The sequence below is a fragment of the Brassica napus genome, chromosome A6 (assembly GCF_020379485.1).
Source record: "Brassica napus cultivar Da-Ae chromosome A6, Da-Ae, whole genome shotgun sequence".
Classification (NCBI taxonomy): domain Eukaryota; kingdom Viridiplantae; phylum Streptophyta; class Magnoliopsida; order Brassicales; family Brassicaceae; genus Brassica; species Brassica napus.
Genome location: NC_063439.1, coordinates 17,197,257 through 17,219,564, shown reverse-complemented (window position 1 = coordinate 17,219,564; position 22,308 = coordinate 17,197,257). Strand labels below are relative to the sequence as shown.

The 22,308-nt window shown below is 39.1% G+C and overlaps 2 protein-coding genes and 1 non-coding gene across 3 annotated transcripts; 1 reads left to right on the top strand and 2 right to left on the bottom strand.

Moving 5' to 3' along the window:
- Nucleotides 1–5,036: 5,036 nt before the first annotated feature.
- Nucleotides 5,037–5,143, bottom strand: LOC125576044. Its single transcript, XR_007314578.1, has one exon. It is a non-coding gene; the product is annotated as a small nucleolar RNA R71 (small nucleolar RNA).
- Nucleotides 5,144–16,474: 11,331 nt separating this feature from the next.
- On the top strand, nucleotides 16,475–18,836 carry LOC106429845 (protein DEFECTIVE IN MERISTEM SILENCING 3-like). Its single transcript, XM_013870615.3, has 7 exons — nucleotides 16,475–16,662; nucleotides 16,989–17,220; nucleotides 17,293–17,515; nucleotides 17,589–17,780; nucleotides 17,863–18,183; nucleotides 18,253–18,474; nucleotides 18,575–18,836. The coding sequence occupies exons 1-7, from the start codon at nucleotides 16,642–16,644 to the stop codon at nucleotides 18,579–18,581; spliced, it is 1,218 nt and encodes a 405-aa protein (XP_013726069.2). The 5' UTR covers nucleotides 16,475–16,641; the 3' UTR covers nucleotides 18,582–18,836.
- Nucleotides 18,837–19,034: 198 nt separating this feature from the next.
- Nucleotides 19,035–21,049, bottom strand: LOC106429848 (pentatricopeptide repeat-containing protein At3g49240, mitochondrial). Its single transcript, XM_013870618.3, has one exon. The coding sequence runs from the start codon at nucleotides 21,031–21,033 to the stop codon at nucleotides 19,153–19,155; it is 1,881 nt and encodes a 626-aa protein (XP_013726072.2). The 5' UTR covers nucleotides 21,034–21,049; the 3' UTR covers nucleotides 19,035–19,152.
- Between the last annotated feature and the right edge of the window lie 1,259 nt (nucleotides 21,050–22,308).

Sequence of the window (22,308 nt, the reverse complement as noted above, 5' to 3'; positions counted from 1 at the left end):
TTCAGTTATCGTCTATCATTGACAATTAAGATAATTTAAAATACTCAACAACTGGGTACATGGAATTCATGCTAACATACCATCACATTCACAACCCAGACTCAACCTTACTTATTTAAGAGACTACTGAATACGTGATGAATAAGCTACCAAACGGCTACAATACCATAAGTAATGATCTCCAAGTTACTCTTACCATCAGGGACTACAACCAAAACGCAACTGCAAGACTTGACGTCGATCTTATCATCACAGATCTAGAGGAAACAAATAGGCCTCCAACTACAAAAGAAAAAAACGATATATGCACTATATGCTTCGAAAATTACAACTACGGAAACAAACTATATGCTTTCTTACTATCTATCTACATTACTTAAACCATAAAACCATTAGCAAGACCATAGATCCATATATTGCTTCATCATCTAACATATAACTAAAACTTTCAAAATACTACCTATCAATAAAAATATGGTACATCAAAAAAGTTCAAATTACAACAAAAAACAGCCGCCCCGCGCGTAGCGCAGACAGACCACTAGTAGTCTAGTAAAGCAAGGAGAATTAATTTGTTAGACTGATATGGATTCTAAGGCTGCCACTTCAGCATGCTTGTAATTAAGTTACACATTAAAGATTACTCCTTTAAATATTTCTCTGTTAGCAATAAGGGGATTATATACACCATTATAATTATTTACCATCTTACCATGTATACAAAACGATTTATTATACATTACATTAAAATTTTAATCCAAAAAACAAAAAAACTATGTATTGATGCACATGTCATATTCTAAAAATGGCGATGATACAATTGACGATGTACATGATAAAATAAAATTAATCATATAAACTATAAAATTATTATGTTTATAAATTTCATATTAAATAAATATTTACACGGGAAAAACTGTAGAATATATATTATCACTTAGACAAAATAAATATTTATTTCTGAAAACAATAAAAAATGCATACAGGCGTTGTTTAAATATACACAAACTTAAACCGATTTATAATTTCTTATAAGTTTCATCAAATTTATATTTTCATTTTATTTTCTTACAAATTTAAGTCTTAATTTTATATGTTCCAAATTTGATAGAAGTTTAACAACTATTTTCTTACAAATGTTATATTTTTTTTTTGTTGAAATTTTTAAATTGATTATCAACAAAAGAAAAAAATTACAGGCCACTCAGGTTTATGCTTTCAGAGAAACAAACACAAATTTTCCAGAAAAAAATTAAGTTACGATTGCTGAGAAGAGGTCCGAGCTAGCCATCTCTGCATCATGTCGCTGTAGAAGCTTGGCTTCCGCTTTCGTAGGGAGGAGATCCTGTTCCTAATGGTCTTGTCGATATATCGGACCATTTGGGCTGCGCTAAGGGGATTTCCCTGGTGGCGTCTGGTGTTCCTCTCGCGCCAGAGACTATAGATACTATCTTGGAGAGCAAGCTTCAGGAGACATGTATCAATCTCCCTCCGGCGAGGGGACATGATCGATGCGACGGTGATAGCCCAGTCGGGGTTCACACGAGAGCCCAATAGGAAACCTACTAGCTCGATCCATACCGTAAAGGAGTAAGGGCAGGCGAAGAACAAGTGGTCGCGAGTCTCGTCCGGTTCCCCGCAGAGGAGGCACGGTTGCTCACAACCCCAAGCTCGACTCCTAGCTCCTGTAGATAGTCTGTCCTGAAAAGCTAACCACGTGATGAAAGCAAACCGAGGAATGCTTTGTTGAAACCAGACAGCTTTGCACCAAGAGAGTTCTGGGTGGTGGACCCGTAGTTGCTCCCATGTTGCTTTGCTAGAGAAGACCGGTTTGTACTCCTCATCTCCGTGGCGCCATAGACGACGATCGGCAGCCGCGTCCTCCGCCGGAGCTGGAACAGAGTTGATGCAGGCTATCATCGCCCGTAGGTAATAGCCACGACACCGACGAATGTTCCATTGTCCCCCAGAGGCCGCTTTTGAGACCGTCGCATAGCGAGGGATGCCTAAAACTTGTGTTCCTATATCTCCTGTAATATTGAGAAGCTTCCCAACTCTAAGCCAATTATCAAACCAGAATAAGGTGGCCTTACCATTACCTATCTCAGACCGTAAAAATGAAGCAGCGTGGTCCCTAAGCTTCAACAGCTTGCGCCATATCCAAGAGCCTGCAAAAGCTGTGAGAATGCAACAAGTAAGCCTTCACCCAGGCTACCCACAGAGAACCAGAATTAGTGAGCAATCGCCATATCAAGCTAAGCGCAAAGACTCGTAAAGTGTCTGTGAGGCGTCGTATGCCCAAACCTCCCTCAGTCTTCGGTCTGCAAACATCATCCCAAGAAACCTTTGCCTTCGTATGCGTATTTGGCGACCCAGACCATAAGAATGCAGCACACATCCCTTCAATGGTACTCAGACATCTCTTGGGAAGACGAAAGACAGAGCACCAGAAGTTTGTAATACTGCCAATGACTGTTATAACAAGCTGGAGACGACCTGCATAGGATAGAGAACGACTAGACCATGACACAAGACGCGTGCGGATCTGATCAATCAATGGTTCATAATCTGTTCTGGTCATTGTTTTTGTGGTAAGAGGAAGACTGAGATATCTCACAGGTAGGGACTCTATTGGTATGCCTAGCCGTAGGACCTCATCCTTAAATTCCTGAGTAATACGGCCGGCCATGAAGATAGAAGATTTTGCTGGGTTTATCACCAAGCCGGAGACGCTTGCGAAATCTGAGAGGACCTCAAACACACCCCTCAGTGAAGCAGCTGAACCATCAGTGAAGATCATAAAGTCGTCCGCAAAGCTTAAGTGTGTTAAGTTTTCCTTACTGCAGGAAGGGTGAAACCCGATTCGCTGAGAGAGAGCCGCCTTATTAATCATTAGTGACAACACATTTATGGCAATGTGATATCTTGCATATTTACATTGTCTTATCCATTTATTCATGTGCATTTTCATCATATAGATTAGGATTTAGCCATGTCTAGGTTGCATTTTGCATACATATGTCTCTATCAGGTATTTGAGTACCACATGGAGTTTCTGGAGACATTTGGGTGCATTTGGAGCTCAAAGGAGGTGATTAGAGTGGTCTTTGGACGAGCACTGCCTGGAGCGACTTCTCGGAGCGACTACATGAGGTCGCTGTGCACCACATCCCGGAGCGACTCATCCAGAGCGACTGCACGAAGTCGCTCGCGTTTTCACATCCGGAGACACACATATTTGACCCTGGAGCGACCTTCCAGAGCGACGTGCTGAAGTCGCTCCCGATGTTCAGAGCGACCTGCTGGAGTGACACACCAAGGTCGCTCGCGTTTGTGCCGTCGGAGACACTAAAAGTGGCTCTGGAGCGACTTGCTGGAGCGACACCTGCAAGTCGCTCCGCGTTATTTTGCTGCCGAAAATTACAATTTCTCGGGGACCTTTTTGCAATTTGAAGGCACGTTTTGCACTTCTAAAAACCTATGTTTTAATACTTTGTAAGCCACCAGAGGCAGATGATCTTTTGATCTATTGAGAAATACACAAAAACTCTCTGGAGAAGTTCATCTCTTGGATTTTGATTGTTATGTTCTTGTGTTCTTGTTGATTTCTTATCTATTTCTCTACATGATTAATCTGAAATCCAATATGGGTTTAAGAGGAATCATGGAGATTAGTGAGTAATCACATTTTGAATTCATGGGTTAGGGAGATTAAGGGTGATTAGGTTAGTTCTAGGATGTTTTAGTGTAGATCATTCTTGTTCCTTGCTAGTAGAGTATTCATAATGCATCTTCTGAGTTGGCCACTCAAAAGTTGATCAATAGACATTTCCCACCCAAAAGGTGTTTGATGAAATGCCTGAGACAACTCTCCTAGGCTTTTAGTATACTTTGCCAAAGACATTTGTTGTTAAAGATGCTAAGATAGCTAATAGACTTGTTAGTAATGATTGCTTTCATATTATTCAACCAAAGACATTTGATGTTTGAGATATGTTAGCAAATGAGCATTCATCTAGACATAGAGCTTGCTTAGAATTGTGTCTAGGCTTAAGGTTGATAGTTTGATTGATTGTTTGCCATCCTTAGTTCGATACTTGATCACCCAAGGTCTAATCCCTATGCCCATGAGTTCTCTTTTCCCTTAGTCAAGAAAGTATCATTCTGTTATTGCTTTCTAGTATTAGTAGTAGTTTAAAACCCATCTAAATCATTGGTTGCACTTAGATTAAGTGAGTACTTGCATTCTCAGTGCTTTGATATCCCTCAGAACTGGTTCGACAATCTTTTATACTACAACATTTGTCTTAGGAGCCTTGAAAACTCTTAACATCAAATTGGCGCCGTTGCCAAATTCTGAGTAGATTTTAACATTGAGATTTAGTCACTTGCTTGAGACTATGTCATTTTTATTTTCTTTTGTTACTAATTCTCTTTCTTCACCTCCCTTTAATCTACAGGTGTATGAACTTGAGGAGCAGGGGTCCATCAAACCTAGTTCCAAGAGCTGCAGACATTAGAGCTTTAGAGAGAGAGAGTGTGCTAGAAAGAGAAGAGAAGAAGAGCAACAGGCTCACTTGCAGAGATTGGATACTGATATGGGAGACATACCTCAGGATGATGCTGCCGCCAATGGAGTTAACAACGTTCCACCAAACCAACAGCGAGCAGCTCGACCCATTGGCACTTATGACCGCCCCAACATTCATGGTCATAGATTGGGAATCCGAGCATCCGCTGTGGCAGCCAACAACTTTGAGATCAAATCAGGACTCCTCAACGTGATCGAGAACAACAAGTATCATGGCTTGGCTCTAGAAGATCCATTTGATCACTTGGACAGGTTCGACAGCTACTGTGGGTTGTCAAAAACCAATGGTGTGTCCGAAGATGCCTTAAAGCTCAAGCTATTCCCTTTTTCTTTGGGGGATAAGGCACGGCAGTGGGAGAAGTCTCTACCCAGCGACTCTATCACCACTTGGGATGACTGCAAGAAAGCGTTCTTGGAGAAGTTCTTCTCAACTTCAAGAACTGCTAAGCTGAGAAATGAGATCTCCAGCTTTCAACAGAAGAACTTGGAAGGCTTCAGTGAAGCCTGGGAGAGATTCAAGGGCTACCAAGCTCAATGCCCACACCATGGTTTCTCTAAGGAGAGCTTGCTGAGCACATTCTACCGTGGTGCTCTTCCTAAGTACAGAGCCAGACTGGATACAGCTAGCAATGGGTTCTTCTTGGGGAGAACTGAGGAGGATGCAGAAGAGCTGGTTGACAACATGGTAAAGAGTGATGCAGTCTACAGTGGAGACCACGACAGAGGAAGTAGAACAGATGATAAGCAGACGAGGAAAGAGATCAAAGCTTTGGAAGACAAGATCGATCTACTCATTGCTGAAAAAGCCACCCAAGAGCAGCTGAAGTTTGTTGGTAACTCCAAGCAGGAAGATCCACTTGCTGTCAATGAGGTTGAGGGTTTGGAAGGTCAAGAGGAGTTGTGTTTCATTAACAACAATGGTAGCTGGTACAAAAAGGAGCCCAACTTTCAGTACAACAACTACCAACAGAAATCCTATCCCAACAACCAACAGAGTGGTTATCCGCCTAGAAATAACCAGCAAGGCAGCTATCAGCCTCAGCAAAACCCCTCGTCTGGTTCCTCTGCTCCTCAAGAGAGCAGCACTGATACCTTACTGAAGCAAATCTTGGAGTCTCAGACTAGAAGTGAGAAGCATGTTGGTTATGAGTTGAAGAACCTTCATACCAAGATTGATGGGAGCTACAATAAGCTCAACAACAAATTCTCATACCTTGCTTCTACAGTCAGGAATTTAGAGAATCAGTTTGCTTCCATGAACACTCACCAGAATCGCCAGCAAGGATCTCTACCTGGAAAGTCTGACCAAAACCCCAAGGAGGCCAAAGCTATCACCCTTAGGAGTGGTAAGCAGTTACCTCCTAGAACCCTCACCAAGGATGCTGAGAAACTAGGTGAGGGGGTTGCCATCAACATAGATGATGAAGTGGTGATTGTTGATGAGAAGATCAATGATGAGATCTTGGAGAAGATAGTGGAAGCCAAAGGTAAAGGAAAGGTTGGAGAAGAGAAGAAGACAGTAAAAGATGGTGAAGTTGGTACTCCAGCAAGTGAGAGTTCTTTTGTTCCTCCTCCCTATGAACCCAAACTTCCATTCTCTGGTAGATTCAAGAAGCAGCTGCTAGAGAAGTACAAGGCTCTGTTTGAGAAGCAAATGAGTGAAACTCAGGTTGCAATGCCCATCATCGATGCTTTTATGTTGATTCCTCAATACAGCAAGTTCTTGAAAGATGCTGTAGCTGCAAAGAAGAAGGAGATGGAAGGCATGATGATTCTTACCCATGAGTGCAGTGCCATCATCCAGAGGCTTGATGTTCCAGAGAAGTTAGAGGATCCAGGAAGCTTGACACTACCTTGTGCTCTTGGACCTATGGTATTTGAGAAATGTCTCTGCGATTTGGGAGCTAGTGTCAGCTTGATGCCTTTGTCTGTTGCAAAGAAGCTTGGATTCACTCAGTACAAGAAGTGTAGACTCTCTCTGGTGTTAGCTGATCGTTCAGTGAAGTATCCTGTGGGCATCTTAGAGGACCTCCCTGTGAAGATTGGAAGGTATGAGATACCTACAGATTTTGTGGTGCTTGAGATGGGTGAGGAGGCTCAAGACCCATTGATTCTAGGAAAGCCATTCTTAGCTACAGCAGGAGCTATTGTTAATGTGAAAGAAGGCACAATTGATCTCCATTTGGGTAAAGAGAACATCCTCCACTTTGACATCAAGGGGAAAATGAGGAAACCAACTGTGTTCGGGCAAGCCTTCTACATTGAAGAGATGGACACTCCTGCTGATGAGCACCTTGAAGAGTTACCACCTGAGGACGACGAGGAGGGAGCATCTCCCTCTACTCATTCCCCATAGAAGGTACCCACCACACTCCCTTGTATATACCAGTTCATACTTTGCATTTTAGTTGTCTTTTGGGTATCTCTCTCTCACTTACACAGAGACTGTGTAACTCAAGTTTGGGGGAGGTACCAAGTATTTGATCATGTTTGCTTTGATGTTGTTTCATTGAGTCATGCATTGCATATCTTTTTGCATATAAAAAAAAAAAATTCAATCATTTAGTTTGCATCATTTGCATTTCTAGGAGAGTCTAGAGCATATAGGTTGCATTCACTTGCATTGGAAGCAATGATTTTAAATGCCTTGTAAAGAACACTACGTTGCACCGGAGTAGTTTATGCACCTCTCAAAAAGACTTGTATGTTTCAAGCCTTGAAAACTTTTCCTGAAACTTGTTGATTGCTGAAACTCAGTCTTTGAAGCCAACTACAACCTTATTTGAACTGAACGAACTTAATGCTTCTTGCTCATGGTCCCTTGTGTACTGAGTCATGGCTATACACACTTGAGTTGTCACATCCTTTATTCCAATCTTATTTTGACAAACTCTAGTGGTAGACCACTCCCAAAACCCTTCCCTCCTTTTTAGCTTTCATTGTTTGATGAGTGAGGACTTCTTCAGAAAGTCTTACATGTGCATAATGTTGAGAGTATCGGGAACGACAATGCTTGATCTTCATTCTTGCTAGATTGGGCACTCTATTGTCTAGCTATAGGTGGGGGTGAGTGTTGTGATTATGATTTGGGAGAAATGAAAAAGGAAAAGAATAGACTCTTTGTGCTTAAGTGAATTGTTTTATTGGGACCAGTATAGAAGCCTCTAGCTCAAGTTTTGAAAAGTCTTGGCCCCCAGCCTAAAAAAAAAAAAAGGAAAAAGAAAAACGAAAAAAAAAAAGAGAAAAGAAAGAAAAAGGGGGCTAGCAAAGTTGTTAGGAGCTAATAAATGTTTTGAGGTTGTGAAAAATCCTTTGCAGATTTCAAAGAGAAAGAGTTGATGTTCTTAGGATCTTTTGGTGAGAGATGTGAGTTGAGTTTGACATTGGGAAATGATTGTGTGATTTGTATGTTTGGGAAAATGGTAGAACAATGGAGATTAAGCATTGTATGCATGAGTTGGTCACTTTCTTAGATATATTATGTGCAATGTCAAGGCTACTTGTTTTGAGAGTAAACCACTTTAAAAAGATCATGGATTTTAAACCTCTTGACTCACTAGAATAAAAGCCTTCCCTTTTACTCAACCAAATGATTCAGACCAATTGACCATTTGCAAGAATTCACCTGATGTTTTATGCTTAATGAATATGATAGTTGGTTGATGTGAATGTGTGGATGCTTGATGATGAGTGTAAGGGCAAAAAGAGTTGAGATAGGCCTAGAGAAGCTAGAGTGTGATAAGAGAGTGTGCTAGTTGTGTTTGCTAGTTGTGTTTCTTTTGGCTATGAGCTCCCACCTTCAAACCTCTCTCCCTATGAGTTCTAGAAAGTTCACTTGAGGACAAGTAAAAGAACAAGTTTGGGGGAGTTGATATCTTGCATATTTACATTGTCTTATCCATTTATTCATGTGCATTTTCATCATATAGATTAGGATTTAGCCATGTCTAGGTTGCATTTTGCATACATATGTCTCTATCAGGTATTTGAGTACCACATGGAGTTTCTGGAGACATTTGGGTGCATTTGGAGCTCAAAGGAGGTGATTAGAGTGGTCTTTGGACGAGCACTGCCTGGAGCGACTACATGAGGTCGCTGTGCACCACATCCCGGAGCGACTCATCCAGAGCGACTGCACGAAGTCGCTCGCGTTTTCACATCCGGAGACACACATATTTGACCCTGGAGCGACCTTCCAGAGCGACGTGCTGAAGTCGCTCCCGATGTTCAGAGCGACCTGCTGGAGTGACACACCAAGGTCGCTCGCGTTTGTGCCGTCGGAGACACTAAAAGTGGCTCTGGAGCGACTTGCTGGAGCGACACCTGCAAGTCGCTCCGCGTTATTTTGCTGCCGAAAATTACAATTTCTCGGGGACCTTTTTGCAATTTGAAGGCACGTTTTGCACTTCTAAAAACCTATGTTTTAATACTTTGTAAGCCACCAGAGGCAGATGATCTTTTGATCTATTGAGAAATACACAAAAACTCTCTGGAGAAGTTCATCTCTTGGATTTTGATTGTTATGTTCTTGTGTTCTTGTTGATTTCTTATCTACTTCTCTACATGATTAATCTGAAATCCAATATGGGTTTAAGAGGAATCATGGAGATTAGTGAGTAATCACATTTTGAATTCATGGGTTAGGGAGATTAAGGGTGATTAGGTTAGTTCTAGGATGTTTTAGTGTAGATCATTCTTGTTCCTTACTAGTAGAGTATTCATAATGCATCTTCTGAGTTGGCCACTCAAAAGTTGATCAATAGACATTTCCCACCCAAAAGGTGTTTGATGAAATGTCTGAGACAACTCTCCTAGGCTTTTAGTATACTTTGCCAAAGACATTTGTTGTTAAAGATGCTAAGATAGCTAATAGACTTGTTAGTAATGATTGCTTTCATATTATTCAACCAAAGACATTTGATGTTTGAGATATGTTAGCAAATGAGCATTCATCTAGACATAGAGCTTGCTTAGAATTGTGTCTAGGCTTAAGGTTGATAGTTTGATTGATCGTTTGCCATCCTTAGTTCGATATTTGATCACCCAAGGTCTAATCCCTATGCCCATGAGTTCTCTTTTCCCTTAGTCAAGAAAGTATCATTCTGTTATTGCTTTCTAGTATTAGTAGTAGTTTAAAACCCATCTAAATCATTGGTTGCACTTAGATTAAGTGAGTACTTGCATTCTCAGTGCTTTGATATCCCTCAGAACTGGTTCGACAATCTTTTATACTACAACATTTGTCTTAGGAGCCTTGAAAACTCTTAACATCACAATGACGAATAGATACGGAGACAAAGCGCATCCTTGTCGCAAGCCACGCTCACTGCCAAAGAAGCCTTCCAATTCACCATTAACCGAAACAGAGAAAGCAGCAGTGGAGAGACATGTGTGTATCCAGTGTATAAACATATCCGGAATGCCCAGCGCGTGGAGGGTATTCATGATGAAAGACCAGTTTACAGAATCAAATGCCTTCGAGATGTCCAACTTGAGAACGCTTCGAGGCTGGATTGATTGCTTGTGATAGTCTTTAACAAGTTCAGTGGCTAAAAGAACATTTTCAAGCAGCAGCCGACCCTTAACAAAAGCACACTGGTTCGGTTCAATCAGGTCCGGAAGCAACACCTTGAGCCTGTTTGCGAGAATCTTAGAGATCACTTTGTATAAGATATTACAGCAGCTGATAGGCCGATAATCCTTGATCTCCTTAGCATCCCCATGTTTAGGTATAAGCGTCAGTATTGTCGCATTAACACCTCTAGGCAGAAATCCATACATGAAGAAAGACTGGACTGCTATGACAAAGTCTTGTTTGATGATATCCCACGATGCACGGTAGAACTCAGCCGGGAAACCATCGGGTCCTGGAGCTTTACTAGATGGCATAGAGAACAACACATTTCTTATCTCGGCCTCAGAAACAGGGTGAATGAGAAGCTGAGCAGTGTGTTCAGGGCAACGGAAATCCAAGAGTTCAGACAGATTTGGAGCAGTCCTGGCGGTAACATGAACAGGACTCTGCTGGAGGAAGCTTTCGAAATGTGCAGCAGCCGTCAGTTTGATTTGATGAAGATCAGTAAGTATCTCTCCAGAAGGTAGGCTGAGGCGCCTTATCATATTGAAAGAGGTTCTACTCTGGACGATTTTAAAAAAGAATAGAGTGTTCTGGTCTCCATGTTGCAGCCAAGTGATCCGGGACTTTTGGCGCAAAAAATTCTCCTCTATCGCAGCCCAATGGTTCCAGTTTGTCATGGCGTCTGCAGCTTCCTCAAAGGTAGTTTCATTGGGGTCCTGCAGCGCTATCTTTTGCTTATCACAGAGTACATCGAAAGCTTCCCGAGTTCTTTGAGGTATATTGCCAAACTTATTCTTATTAAGTCTACGCAGCACTGGTTTGAGGAGCTTTAGCTTTTTATGGAACCTATACAGCACCGAAGTGGAGTGAAACAGAGTCTCAGTGGAGTCCCATACCGTGGCAACAGTGTCAAGAAAGTCCGGATGATCCACAAGGAAGTTAAAAAACTTAAATGGACGTTTATTTCCCGGCGTGGGAGTCTCTAACCGAACCCAACAACGTGTGTGATCTGAGACACCTGAAGGCTCCACACTCGCATAGGACTGGGGAAAATGGTGTAGCCACTGATCGTTCACAAGCACACGATCCAGTTTTTTTGCAATAGGGTTCTCTTTCCGCTTATTTGTCCAAGTAAAAGTAGGTCCCAAAGAGGGAAGATCAGTGAGGTTGCAGGTGGCAACTGCAGACTAAAAGGCCTGCATGCCTCGGAGATTTGCGCTAGATAAAGTACCTCGAGAATGTTTAGAAGACGCCAGAGTTTCATTGAAGTCCCCCATCACAATCCATGGAACTCCTGTTAAGGCATATTGCGCTTTAATGTAAGACATCTCACTCCACAGATATTGTCTATCGACTGCAAAATTCGAAGCATATACACAAGAGCAAAGGAACTGTTCGCCAGTGTCGGAGGTAACCCAGACGGTGACACATTGGGCACTTTTAAACAGAAGTGTAACCGAGACATCCCCCGCCCAGCAGACCCATATTTTCCCTAGGCGGTGATGATCATAGTTGGTAAGAAAGTTCCAGTTTGGAAGAGCAGAATTTAGAATAGATATACTGTTTTCTTCTCGAACACGAGTTTCGATCAGACAACCAAAAGAGGGTTTAGCAGATTGAATCCAAGAACGAAGAGCTGTTTGTTTGCGCATTTTGTTGAAGCCCCTGGTGTTCCACGCAAATAATGATATCATCACATTAGTGTCTCCGTGAGGAGACATGATTTGCTTTCTTGTTCTTGGCACCCTTAGTTTGATCTTTCTTGTTTCCAACATTCACACTTGGGTTGCTTTTCTGATTCCTCTTATTGTTTCCAAGTTTCTGTTTCTCTATTTGTTTTTTCTTCTCCATAACTGCCTTAGACTCCACTGAACTTTCCTCATCAGAACTAGAACTATCCTCCTCTACTTCCTCCTCCACTTCCACCTCCCCTTCTTCAAGTTCGGTACTAAGAAGATGGAATCTAGACGACGAGCTCGTACTAGGGAGCTCTATCTCCGTGCCTCTACCAGACTTCCCATTGTTGCGCTTGCCCGAAGGCGAACTCTGAGGTATCGTCAGCCAAGGTTCCTCCTTCTCAGGGACCTCGATATCTTCCGCTACCTTGCCTGAGACGCTATCACGAACTATCACTTCAGTATCTTTAACTTTCCCTTCACTATCATTTGTTGAGGATTCGTGAGCACTTGTCGCTGCTGTAGCCAAAAGCGCTACCTCCAGTACAGGGTTCTCAATATCAATGGGTTTTGAGTTCTCAGTAATCACCACTAATCCCGCCTGTAGACCTTCAGTTCCAGTACTTTCAGCAGCCTTCTCGTTCTCCTTCGCAACTTCTGTTTTATCTTTGACATGCTTATTTTTTGAACATGTTTTGTCGGTATGCCCCCATTTCTGGCAGCCAAGACAACGTGGAGGCAGCCACGGATAGCTCACAGAGATGACTTCACCCGATCCCCTAACATTTATACTCGCAGGTAGAGGTTCCTCCAGATTCATAACCACTAGTAGACGAGCTACATCAAGCCGGACGCATCGTTCCGTATTCGGGTGAAATTTCACTGTGTGACCAATAGTATCTCCAAAAAACGTAAGACCATTATGGGAGAATAGGTGATCCGGAACCCCCTGAAGATCTACCCATAACGGGACTGCAGTAAGATCAGGTTGAGCAGATGCTGTTTTGGGATACTAATTTATAGCTAATGTATCATTTGTAAATAGCATACTAATTTATAATTTTCTATTTTTCGTAATTTTCATTTAAAAAAATTATCCGCTATATATATTTTAGACATGATATTATTATATAAATGTTTGATTTGTTTACATAATATCCAATATTGGTGTTATATTTTACGCTAAAACGTAAAAATGTAAAATTAAGTACAAATACAAATTAAAATGTAAAATTAAATACTTGCGCGGTCGCGCGGTCGCGCGGGTCAAGATTTAGTTTTATTTTAATAGATATGGAAGATGTCTTTCCATGCATGTAATTTTTTGAAAATAGTACATGAAAACCTACCTTAATAATCCTTAGCTACAATGAATTTATCGTGATCAGTGTTTGAAAAAACATTCGCTGCATAGAATTATATAGTATAATTATAGTTTGATTATAGTGAACATTGATTATATAAACTTACTAAACTAGTTTTTATGTCAAGATTTAGTGGTTATGATTCTACATACTGATCAATATACCCTTCAAAAAGAGGAAACACCTTATACATGGTTCGAGCCTTTAATCTCCGAGTGAGATATTTTTAAAATATTTATTACATAATATTTTTAAAAATATTTTAAAGTAGTAATAAAATATATATTTTAATGATTTGATCGATTTAAATTGCATAAATATTTAATTTTATAAATTTAAGTATAACAATTCTGAAATTAAAATATTTTTAAAATTTATATGGTATAAATGATATATATATATATATATGTGTATCTATTAAATGATGTACTCATGATCTTATAATTATTTATATATTTTTACAATAAAATATTAAAGTATTGATCATAATAAATTTAATGTGGGATATTTAATAGTTTAATAATTTATTGCCATTTAAAAAAAATCAAAATGTAACATATATGAAAAAATATAATTTTATTATATGGTTAATATGATTGAATAATTGATTTTAACAATATAAAATTAAATAAAAATGAAAGATGGTACAAAATGTTTTATCAAAATTACTCAATATCTTCAATTTTTATATATATTTTAAAACATATAAAGTAATTTCGTCATTTACTTTCATCAGTTTTGTAGTTTTTATTTAAGGAAAAAATGAAGAAGATTTTTTGTATATTACTAATTAATTTTATGATTAATTTAATGAAATATATATTATATGTTTAGATAAACCAAATAATGAATGAAACATATTATAATTATTCTAATAATTTAAACTTATTTCTCTAATGACTCTAAAAATTATTTTGGTGTTAACACATATACATTGGCGTTAGAGTGTCCAATCAGTTTTGGTTCATGATCAATTCAGATTTGGCTTTTTCGGGAGCACAAATTTAATCCAATTCAGAAATTATAAAAGTTTGGTTCGTTGCCGGTTCGGATTTACTCGGGCTTGTTTAGGATATATTGACACATTGGAAACCCGATTGAATTAATTTTAAATTTGGGTTTGGTTATAATTCCAGTTTCAGTTTCGGTTCTAATTCGATTTTTCGTTATCCAAAGATTTATTTGTGACTGGAAAATACAGATTTAAATTAAAAAAATTGAAAAAATAAAACAGTTTGCACTAACAAATGTTTGGTGGCATGGTTAAGAAGAGAGAAACATACACAATTTAAAACTAACAATTAAAAACTCTATAAACGTCGGAAACATCATTTAAAATTAAAACTAAAATAGTTGAGAACTTTTGAAGAAAAATTAAGTATAATAAAAATTTTAATGCAATTGTCGAACATAAAAATCTCAATATTTAACTAACTATAAAAAATATACATTAAAGTAAATATTGGAATATATTTTGATGTTATAAATACTTATAAGAATATATATTCAGAAGTGAGTTTCTATGCAATTGTCGAACATAAAAATCTCAATATTTCACTTTGATTTCGATTTACCTTTAATTGGATTGGAGAGTTCTAATTTTTTTTTTTGCTCATCCCTATTGACGAGATCACCATAAATCAAATGTTAGAATAATTTTAATCAGTATATAAGGTATACAATGTTATTCTAGAGTATAGTTGGGATCCAATCTAAAATTATATGATTCAAATTAAAATAAAGCATTTATTCTTTATAATAATTTTAAATGATTTTGTATTAAAACTGTAAAATACACATAAATTTAGTTTATAAAAATTTATTCTATTAATTATTTTAAATATTTCATAAATAATTGACATAATTTATTTGAATATATATGTTATATCTCTAATAAAAGCATCAATGCATAGAGATAATTCTATTTTTAATATTTGTATATTTCTATTCTCTATTTCATTATTATTAAATTTTGAGATTTTATATAAAAACAAAAAAACATCATTTTTTTTAATTTATTTATGATATTATGTTTTATTAAACGAAAGCGTGATTTTAAAATAAAATCATAAGCTTCCAACGTGTTTTTACATAGGATATTTTATAAGCGTTTTGGAAGTAACATTCTGTAAGTTCTTACAAGAATTTGATTCTAATTTTGGTTCTACAGCAGGAATCAAATGTCTGATGAAGCATTCGTGTAACCCAGGAGCCAAGGGAGGGAACTCTCTCTCTCTCTGTAGCTCAAAATGGTTCCACCTTTTGTTCAGGTAAATGTGCGAACCGTTTGCTGTCTGCATCAGGCTTGCCCCTCGTTGCTAAACAGATGAAGGTAGACAATATCTTCTAATGCAACAATTAAACACCATGTGACTTCTTCTGATACAATCCTTTTTTTTTGTTTAGAATTTTGATCTTTGCTCTATATGGGCTACTAGCAGCGTTCGGTGATCCTCTTCCTCCAGTGAACTTCGAAGGAGCGTTTGTGAAAGGAGTTGAATCATTGTCTTGGATGAGAAACAACTCCGCAAAGCTTGGTAACTCTGGAACACCACAAACTATTTCTGAGTTATTTTGCTTCTGTAATACTAGTATCTAAGTTGCAATATATTTTGTTATTTGTTTTTCGGCTGGCTTGTAACATGCAAGGCTTTAGTAGTTTGGGATCAACAAAGCAAAGAATATACTGTTGTTCCCTGGAATTTCATTGGCATTGCAATTTTTTTGTTTATCTCATCAAAAGCCTCTTTGGAGCAACTCAGACTTATCATAAACCTTCCAAGTTCCAGCATGATTTGGTTTCATCTATGTGTTATACTAGTCCTTTGGTTGATGTTTGAGTTGTCATAAGCAAAGACTCTAGCTTTTTGGTAATGTTTTTTTTTTGTGTGTGTGGCAATGTTCACCTTCCTCTGATTCATTTCAATCTTTTTACTATGTTTTATTAAATAAAAAAAAATTGTAATTTTAATTTTTTTAAAACCCTTAAATAAGAGACTTGCAATGAAGGACATAAATGATCGGGTCTCTCAACGGAGTTTCTTAACTCATATTTATTGCTTAAAAATATTAAAAAATAAATAAGAGATCCTAATTGGGTATGTGGGATAATGATGCTCTAAGAGCCAAGGGAGGGAACAAAAATATAGTTTTTGGTCCCTTAGTTATGGGGCCTTTCGTGGACCGAAGGCTAGCTTAGCTCTCTTCTGATTATCTAATGTACACCAAGAAAATAATTAAAGAATAAAATGAAAAAATACTTGCGTACGTGTTTCGGCCCAAAGGAGTAAAAAAATGGCTTTCATTTCCAGAGGAGACCCTGCAAAATTAAATTCCTCACCAGTGAGACCAAAGAAGAAGCCGAAGCGCAGAGATCGAATAAAAAAGATTCTCCGGTAGTAACATTGAAGCTGAGGAGGAGGAGGAGGAGCAATGTATCCAACAGGTCAACAGGTCTGGTCAAGAACTTTCTCTTTTGTTACTTAGAACATCAAGAATCTAGCTTCTGATCTCTTCTTTACGCGATCAATCTCTCTGTAAACCTGGAGAAAAGTTTCATCTTTACTTTCTTATTTTTGTATCTTTCTGGTGGGTTTTGATTATATTGTTCAATTGCATGCGACTACATTGGCCGAGTTATGTTCTTGGCTTAATGCAATTCCCTTTTTTTGTTCAGTATCTGTGGTTAAATTGGATGAAAGGTCTTAAAGGTTTCAGCTTTTTCGAAATTGAGGGTTAGGGTTTATGAAAGAATTGATTTTTTAATCCAATTTTTGTAGATTTCGTTTCATGCGGCTGTTCAAGATCCATCAACGATGATGATGGTGGATCCAAAAGAAACAACCCAGAACGGAGGAGGGATATCTCAGGCAGAGTTTGCTTTGTTCACTTCCAATAGGATCCAGTCTGATCTTGAAGCCATGGGTATCAAACTCAAAACGCACGAAGATAGCTTGAAGTTTCTCAAGGCTCAGAAAACCAAACTGGATGAATCTATCCTCGACTTGCAAGGTTCGAGTCCTGCTTATACCCACATTCTGTCTGAGAATTGAGAGGTGTTTAATGTCGGCTTTTGTTTGGCAGTTCATATGAACAAACTCAATCCTTCAGGCACTCCTAGGAGCGAGAACTGTGATGGCAACCTTCAGGGTGAAGACATCAATGAGCAGATCCTTCGCCATGCAAACTCAGCTGCTGCAGTTTTAACTCATGTTCAGTCTCGGCATTCTCCTCAGGTGACGTTGACAAAAGGTGTTGTTGGAGTTGTAGCCAAACTCGGGAAAGTCCATGATGAAAACCTGAGCCAGTTAGTTCCACCTCCTTTCTTGTGATGGTTTCTGTAGTCTGAAACTGACTAGCTCCCTCTTCATAAATTGCAGGGTTTTGTCGGATTATTTAGGGACTCGTTCGATGTTGGCACTTGTATGCAAGGACTACGACAGTGTTAAGGGCCTAGAGAGTTATGATAGCCAAGGCAACGTTGATAGAAATGCTGGACTTCACGGGCTTGGCTCTTCGATTGGCAGAACCATTGAAGGCCATTTCGATGCCATCTCTCTCGAAAATCTGAGGTACTCTGTATTAACCAATTGTGTTTAGATACTTTCGTTATGAAAATCTTTTCTAATGACACTTTGTTCTGGTGACATTTAGACCGTATGTGGGTCAGTTCATAGCTGGTGATCCACAAAGAAGGCTTAATCTTCTGAAACCAAAACTACCAAACGGCGAGTATCCCCCAGGTTTTCTCGGTTTTGCTGTGAACATGATACAGATCGATCCAGCTTACCTACTCTGTGTCACAGCATATGGACACGGTCTTCGTGAGACTTTGTTCTACAGTCTGTTCTCCCGTCTTCAGGTGTACAAAACTAGGGCTGATATGATTAGTGCCCTCCCATGCATAAGTGAAGGTGCAGTGTCTTTGGATGGAGGAATCGTTAGAACAGGCGGGATCTTAACACTTGGAAGCAGGTAAGAAGATTCTGACAACCTTTTTTCCCTCTTTTGGTTCTTCCCTCTGTAACAAATGCAAAATTGCAGTGATGAGGTGAAGGTGAGGTTTGCAAAGCCAAATGCTTCACGGGCGATGGATAATCATAGTGAGGCGGAGAGGCAAATGAAAGAGCTGAAACAGAAGAAGGAGAAAACGCTGGAGGACATAAAGCGAACGCAAGTGCTCCGTGATCATGCTGTTTACAACTTTGGCAAGAAGAAAGACGAGTTTGTTCGATTCTTGGCTCAGAGCTCATCCACTAGTATGAGGTAGTGTTTATCTACTTGCTGACCAGACTCCATACATATATGATTGCAGCATATCATGGGCTAACATATCTCGCTGTATTTGTGTGTTGTGGTGCTCCAGGCAATGATGAAAAGAGAGCAAGCAAAAGAACCACGGAGCTCTGAGTAACATGCACTTCTAGAGGACATCTTATTTTGACTTTAAGAACATGTTTCTAGTCTTAGTTTTTGATAAGTTGCTTCCATAGACTAGTTTGGTTTAGATTTCTTTACTTCGCTTCTGTATTTCTCTAGTCATATGTTTCGGTTAACTTCAACATGTACATATAATGATGGATACTTTTATTATATAACCTCTTCAAGGCTTTAGAGTCTTATGTTTCCTCTATGTCTTATTTATTATATGGCTTTTGTCTTGTTTGGACTCCTTTTTTCCTAAACTTTATTGTCACAACTTGCATTTTACATGCACAAGCCTGTATTAAAGAATACGATGCAGAGTCATATAGATAGCATCAAGTAGATCTATTTTGAAACCATGTTAATAATAATATTTATGAAACCAGAAGCAAGGTTGAAAAAACGACTGCAAAAATCCTGGCATAATAAAAAAAAAAGGTGGATCATAGCTTATTCACGCTTTCTTCTCCTACAATGACTTCTTCAACAACACCATTATTATCCCAAAGCATCTTTTACCTATTCTTTCTTTTCTTCTTCTAGTTTTGGACTCATTAACGAAGCTATACTAATATTTGTACTCCTTTTCTTGGCTTCTGCTGCTTCTAACTCTTTCGCCTTTGCCTCCTCTTTCAATCTCTCTTTCTCATCCATAAGTTTCTGCAAATCATCCTCTCTTCCTCCTTTCCTCAGCTCTTCTTTCACAAACTCTTGTATTTCTTCGCTCACTCTAACAGTTTCATCACCCAGCATCTCGTCCACAATCTTAAGCATCTCGTCCAGTCTCCCAGCTTCACTTAACGCCCTCATGATGAATTTGTAAGCCTCGTCGTCCATCTTGAGCTTGCTCACCATCATATCAAAGAAGGATTTCGCATCGCCGAGTTTCCCGGCTTTAACCAGCTGATCTTGCAACCGGTTATACACCGCCAAGTTTGTTCTCAGACTCGACTCAACCATCGTTTTGTAATACGCAGCTCCTTCCTCTATCTTACCTTCCTTGAAACAAGTATCCATCAACAAACCATAAGTGTACTCATCAGGCTTCACCTTCTTCTCGTCCATTTCATTGTAAAGCTTCTCAGCCTCTGCCAACAATCCGTTCTCACACAGCTGATTCATCAGATTGTTGAATGATAAAGTGTCAGGACTACAGCTAAACTCACCCATTTGCCTGAAAACCTCCAATGCTTCCTCAAACTTTCCTTCACCACAATACCCATTAACCATCACATTAAAACTCCCCAAATTCAAAGCCAAACGCCTCGGTGGATCATGTTCCCTTTTCATCTCATCAAACAACTTCAAAGCCTCGTCAAACTTCCCATTCTCACCCAAAGCCTCAAGCACGTAGTTATAAGCCATAGCGCTCATCCTAACCTTTGAGTTCTCTCCAATAGCTTCCTCACAACACTCCATAGCTTCCTTCTCCATCCCTTTCATGAAATAACCTTTCATCAACAGCCCATAAACCACACCATCCTCAACAAACCCACCAAGCTTCTCCTTCAACTCCTCATAAAGCTTAAAGGCACCATCAGCATCAGACTTCCTCACACAACCTATCATTAGATAGCTATAAACAACAGGGTCAGGAACAAAGCCTCTAACACTCATATCTTCCTTAATCTCCATGGCTTTCTCAAGACTCCCATTGTCAACTAAACCCTTAACAAGGATCCTAAAAGTAGCAACGGAAGGATTCAACGGCGCGTTATCTATAAAGAGCTTGTAATGCTCCAGAGCAACGTCAGGCTTTCTAAGATCAAGATAAGCCTGGAAGATCAAGTTGTAGGTGATGATATTGGCGGCGATGCCAGCTTGGTTGATGAAACCGTGTAACTGCAGCAGCGCCCCGTACTTCGACTGACGGAGCTGCGCCGTTAAAACGGCGTTGACGGTGAAAATCGTGGGGCGGGAGTTAGAATAGACGGAGTGACGAGTGTAGAGAGCGGCTTCTTCGAGATCGTTCTGTCGGATTAGTTTTAAGATGTGGTTGTGGAGATCGAGGCGTTTTCCGGTGAGGGCGGATACTGATTCTGGTAGCTTCGGGATGTTTGGGTTCGGGATAGGTCTAGAGATTTGAGGTTGATTGGATCTGTTGAGAGGTGGTGGCTCCATGCGAATACGACGCTTACGACGGCGACTTTCGGCGGCCGCGGCTTCTTCCTGCGTCGCGACAGACATGCGTCGGACGGCGGAAAACGGCGGAGGGCGGTAGGCTCGAGCGAGTGTTTGCAGAAGGGCAGCTTTGGAAATTGACATGGCTGGAAATGTGAGAATTCTGAGTGTGAATGATAGGGTTTTAGAAGGGTTTTGGGGTTTGGAGATGATGAAGTTGTAGGCTTGTTTGGTAACTGAGAAGTATATTTTGCCGTGGTGATAGAGACAGACATACATACCTAAGACTGGGCATCATATCCATACCCCAAGTATTTACCCGAACCGATCCTAAAAATAGGATATCCAATCCGGTCGGATCCTATCTAAATATCTGAATGGGACTATTTCTCAAAATTCGAAAAACCGAAGTCAAACCCGGTCTGCACCAAGAACCGAACGAGTATCCGAAAATATCCAAACATATAAATATATATAATATTATTTTTAAATTATATTTATAAAATATAAATATCTAAATTAAAATTATAAACCAATTATATTAGTTATTTTGGTCACTTGTAGATGAAAATGGATGTTTTGGATAAAAATACTTAAATAACTTTATATTCATGGTTACTTTCAGATAAAAGTAACCAATTCGAACCACATAAATTGAGTATTTTTAGATTTTAAAGTTATTTTGGATAAGTTTAAGTAATGTGTGAATATAAAATATCTAAGTCGAATCGAGTAGTTTGGTTCCTTCGGATAAAACCCCAACCCACCCGGATCCGACTCGAACCCGACCTGAATGGGACAATTTTTCAAAATCCGAAAACATATACCCGACTGGATAGTATTCATACCCGAAGAGATACCCGAATGTGCAGCCCTAGTTACACTTTTCTTTGTTTTTTTGTAGGTGTCTTGGGCTATTCATTCATATATGGGGTTTCTGTGACTCATAGGTAGGCTTGGGAATTCAGATATTCGGAATGGGTTCGGGTGGATCTTTAGAATATATGAATTCTATACTCAATAAGTACTTAGTAGATTTTGGTTTAGGTTTTGGATTGAGTATCATCGGTTTTAGATTGGTTTCAGATACATATTAATTATGTGAATCCTATATATATTGACAAAAAAAAATTATATGTAAATTAAAGTGGTCTGGTACTAACATAGTTGCTTTTTTGTTTTTCTGCTTATCCAAATGGGTACTCGTTCTGATATTTGGTAAAAATCAAAACCGAGCTGATGCCTACGGGTATTAGAAGCAGGATCCCTCGGGTAATATAGCCATAACTGAACCGGTCCATTTCGGGTAAACGGTTCCGATTAAAATTCTCAGCCCTACCCACAAGTTCGATCTATATAACGATCAATTTTCACAATTCCACACAACGGTTATATCCTTCGACACCTTTTCACTTTGTACATTCCACATCACATTACCTCTTTTCCACATAATCATTTAACAATTATTCAATATTCATATTTACAATGGTTTTTGTTTTGAAAAATTCAGTACCCATTTTACATTTCATTTATTTTTTTCTGTTTTTTGCTTTA

Coding starts and splice junctions, on each gene's coding strand:
- LOC106429845 (XM_013870615.3), top strand. CDS start 16,642: ATGTATCCAACAGGTCAACAG. Junction 17,781..17,862: donor ATCTCTCTCGAAAATCTGAG/GTACTCTGTATT, acceptor GGTGACATTTAG/ACCGTATGTGGGTCAGTTCA. Junction 18,184..18,252: donor ATCTTAACACTTGGAAGCAG/GTAAGAAGATTC, acceptor GCAAAATTGCAG/TGATGAGGTGAAGGTGAGGT.
- LOC106429848 (XM_013870618.3), bottom strand. CDS start 21,033: ATGTATGTCTGTCTCTATCACCACGGCAAAATATACTTCTCAGTTACC.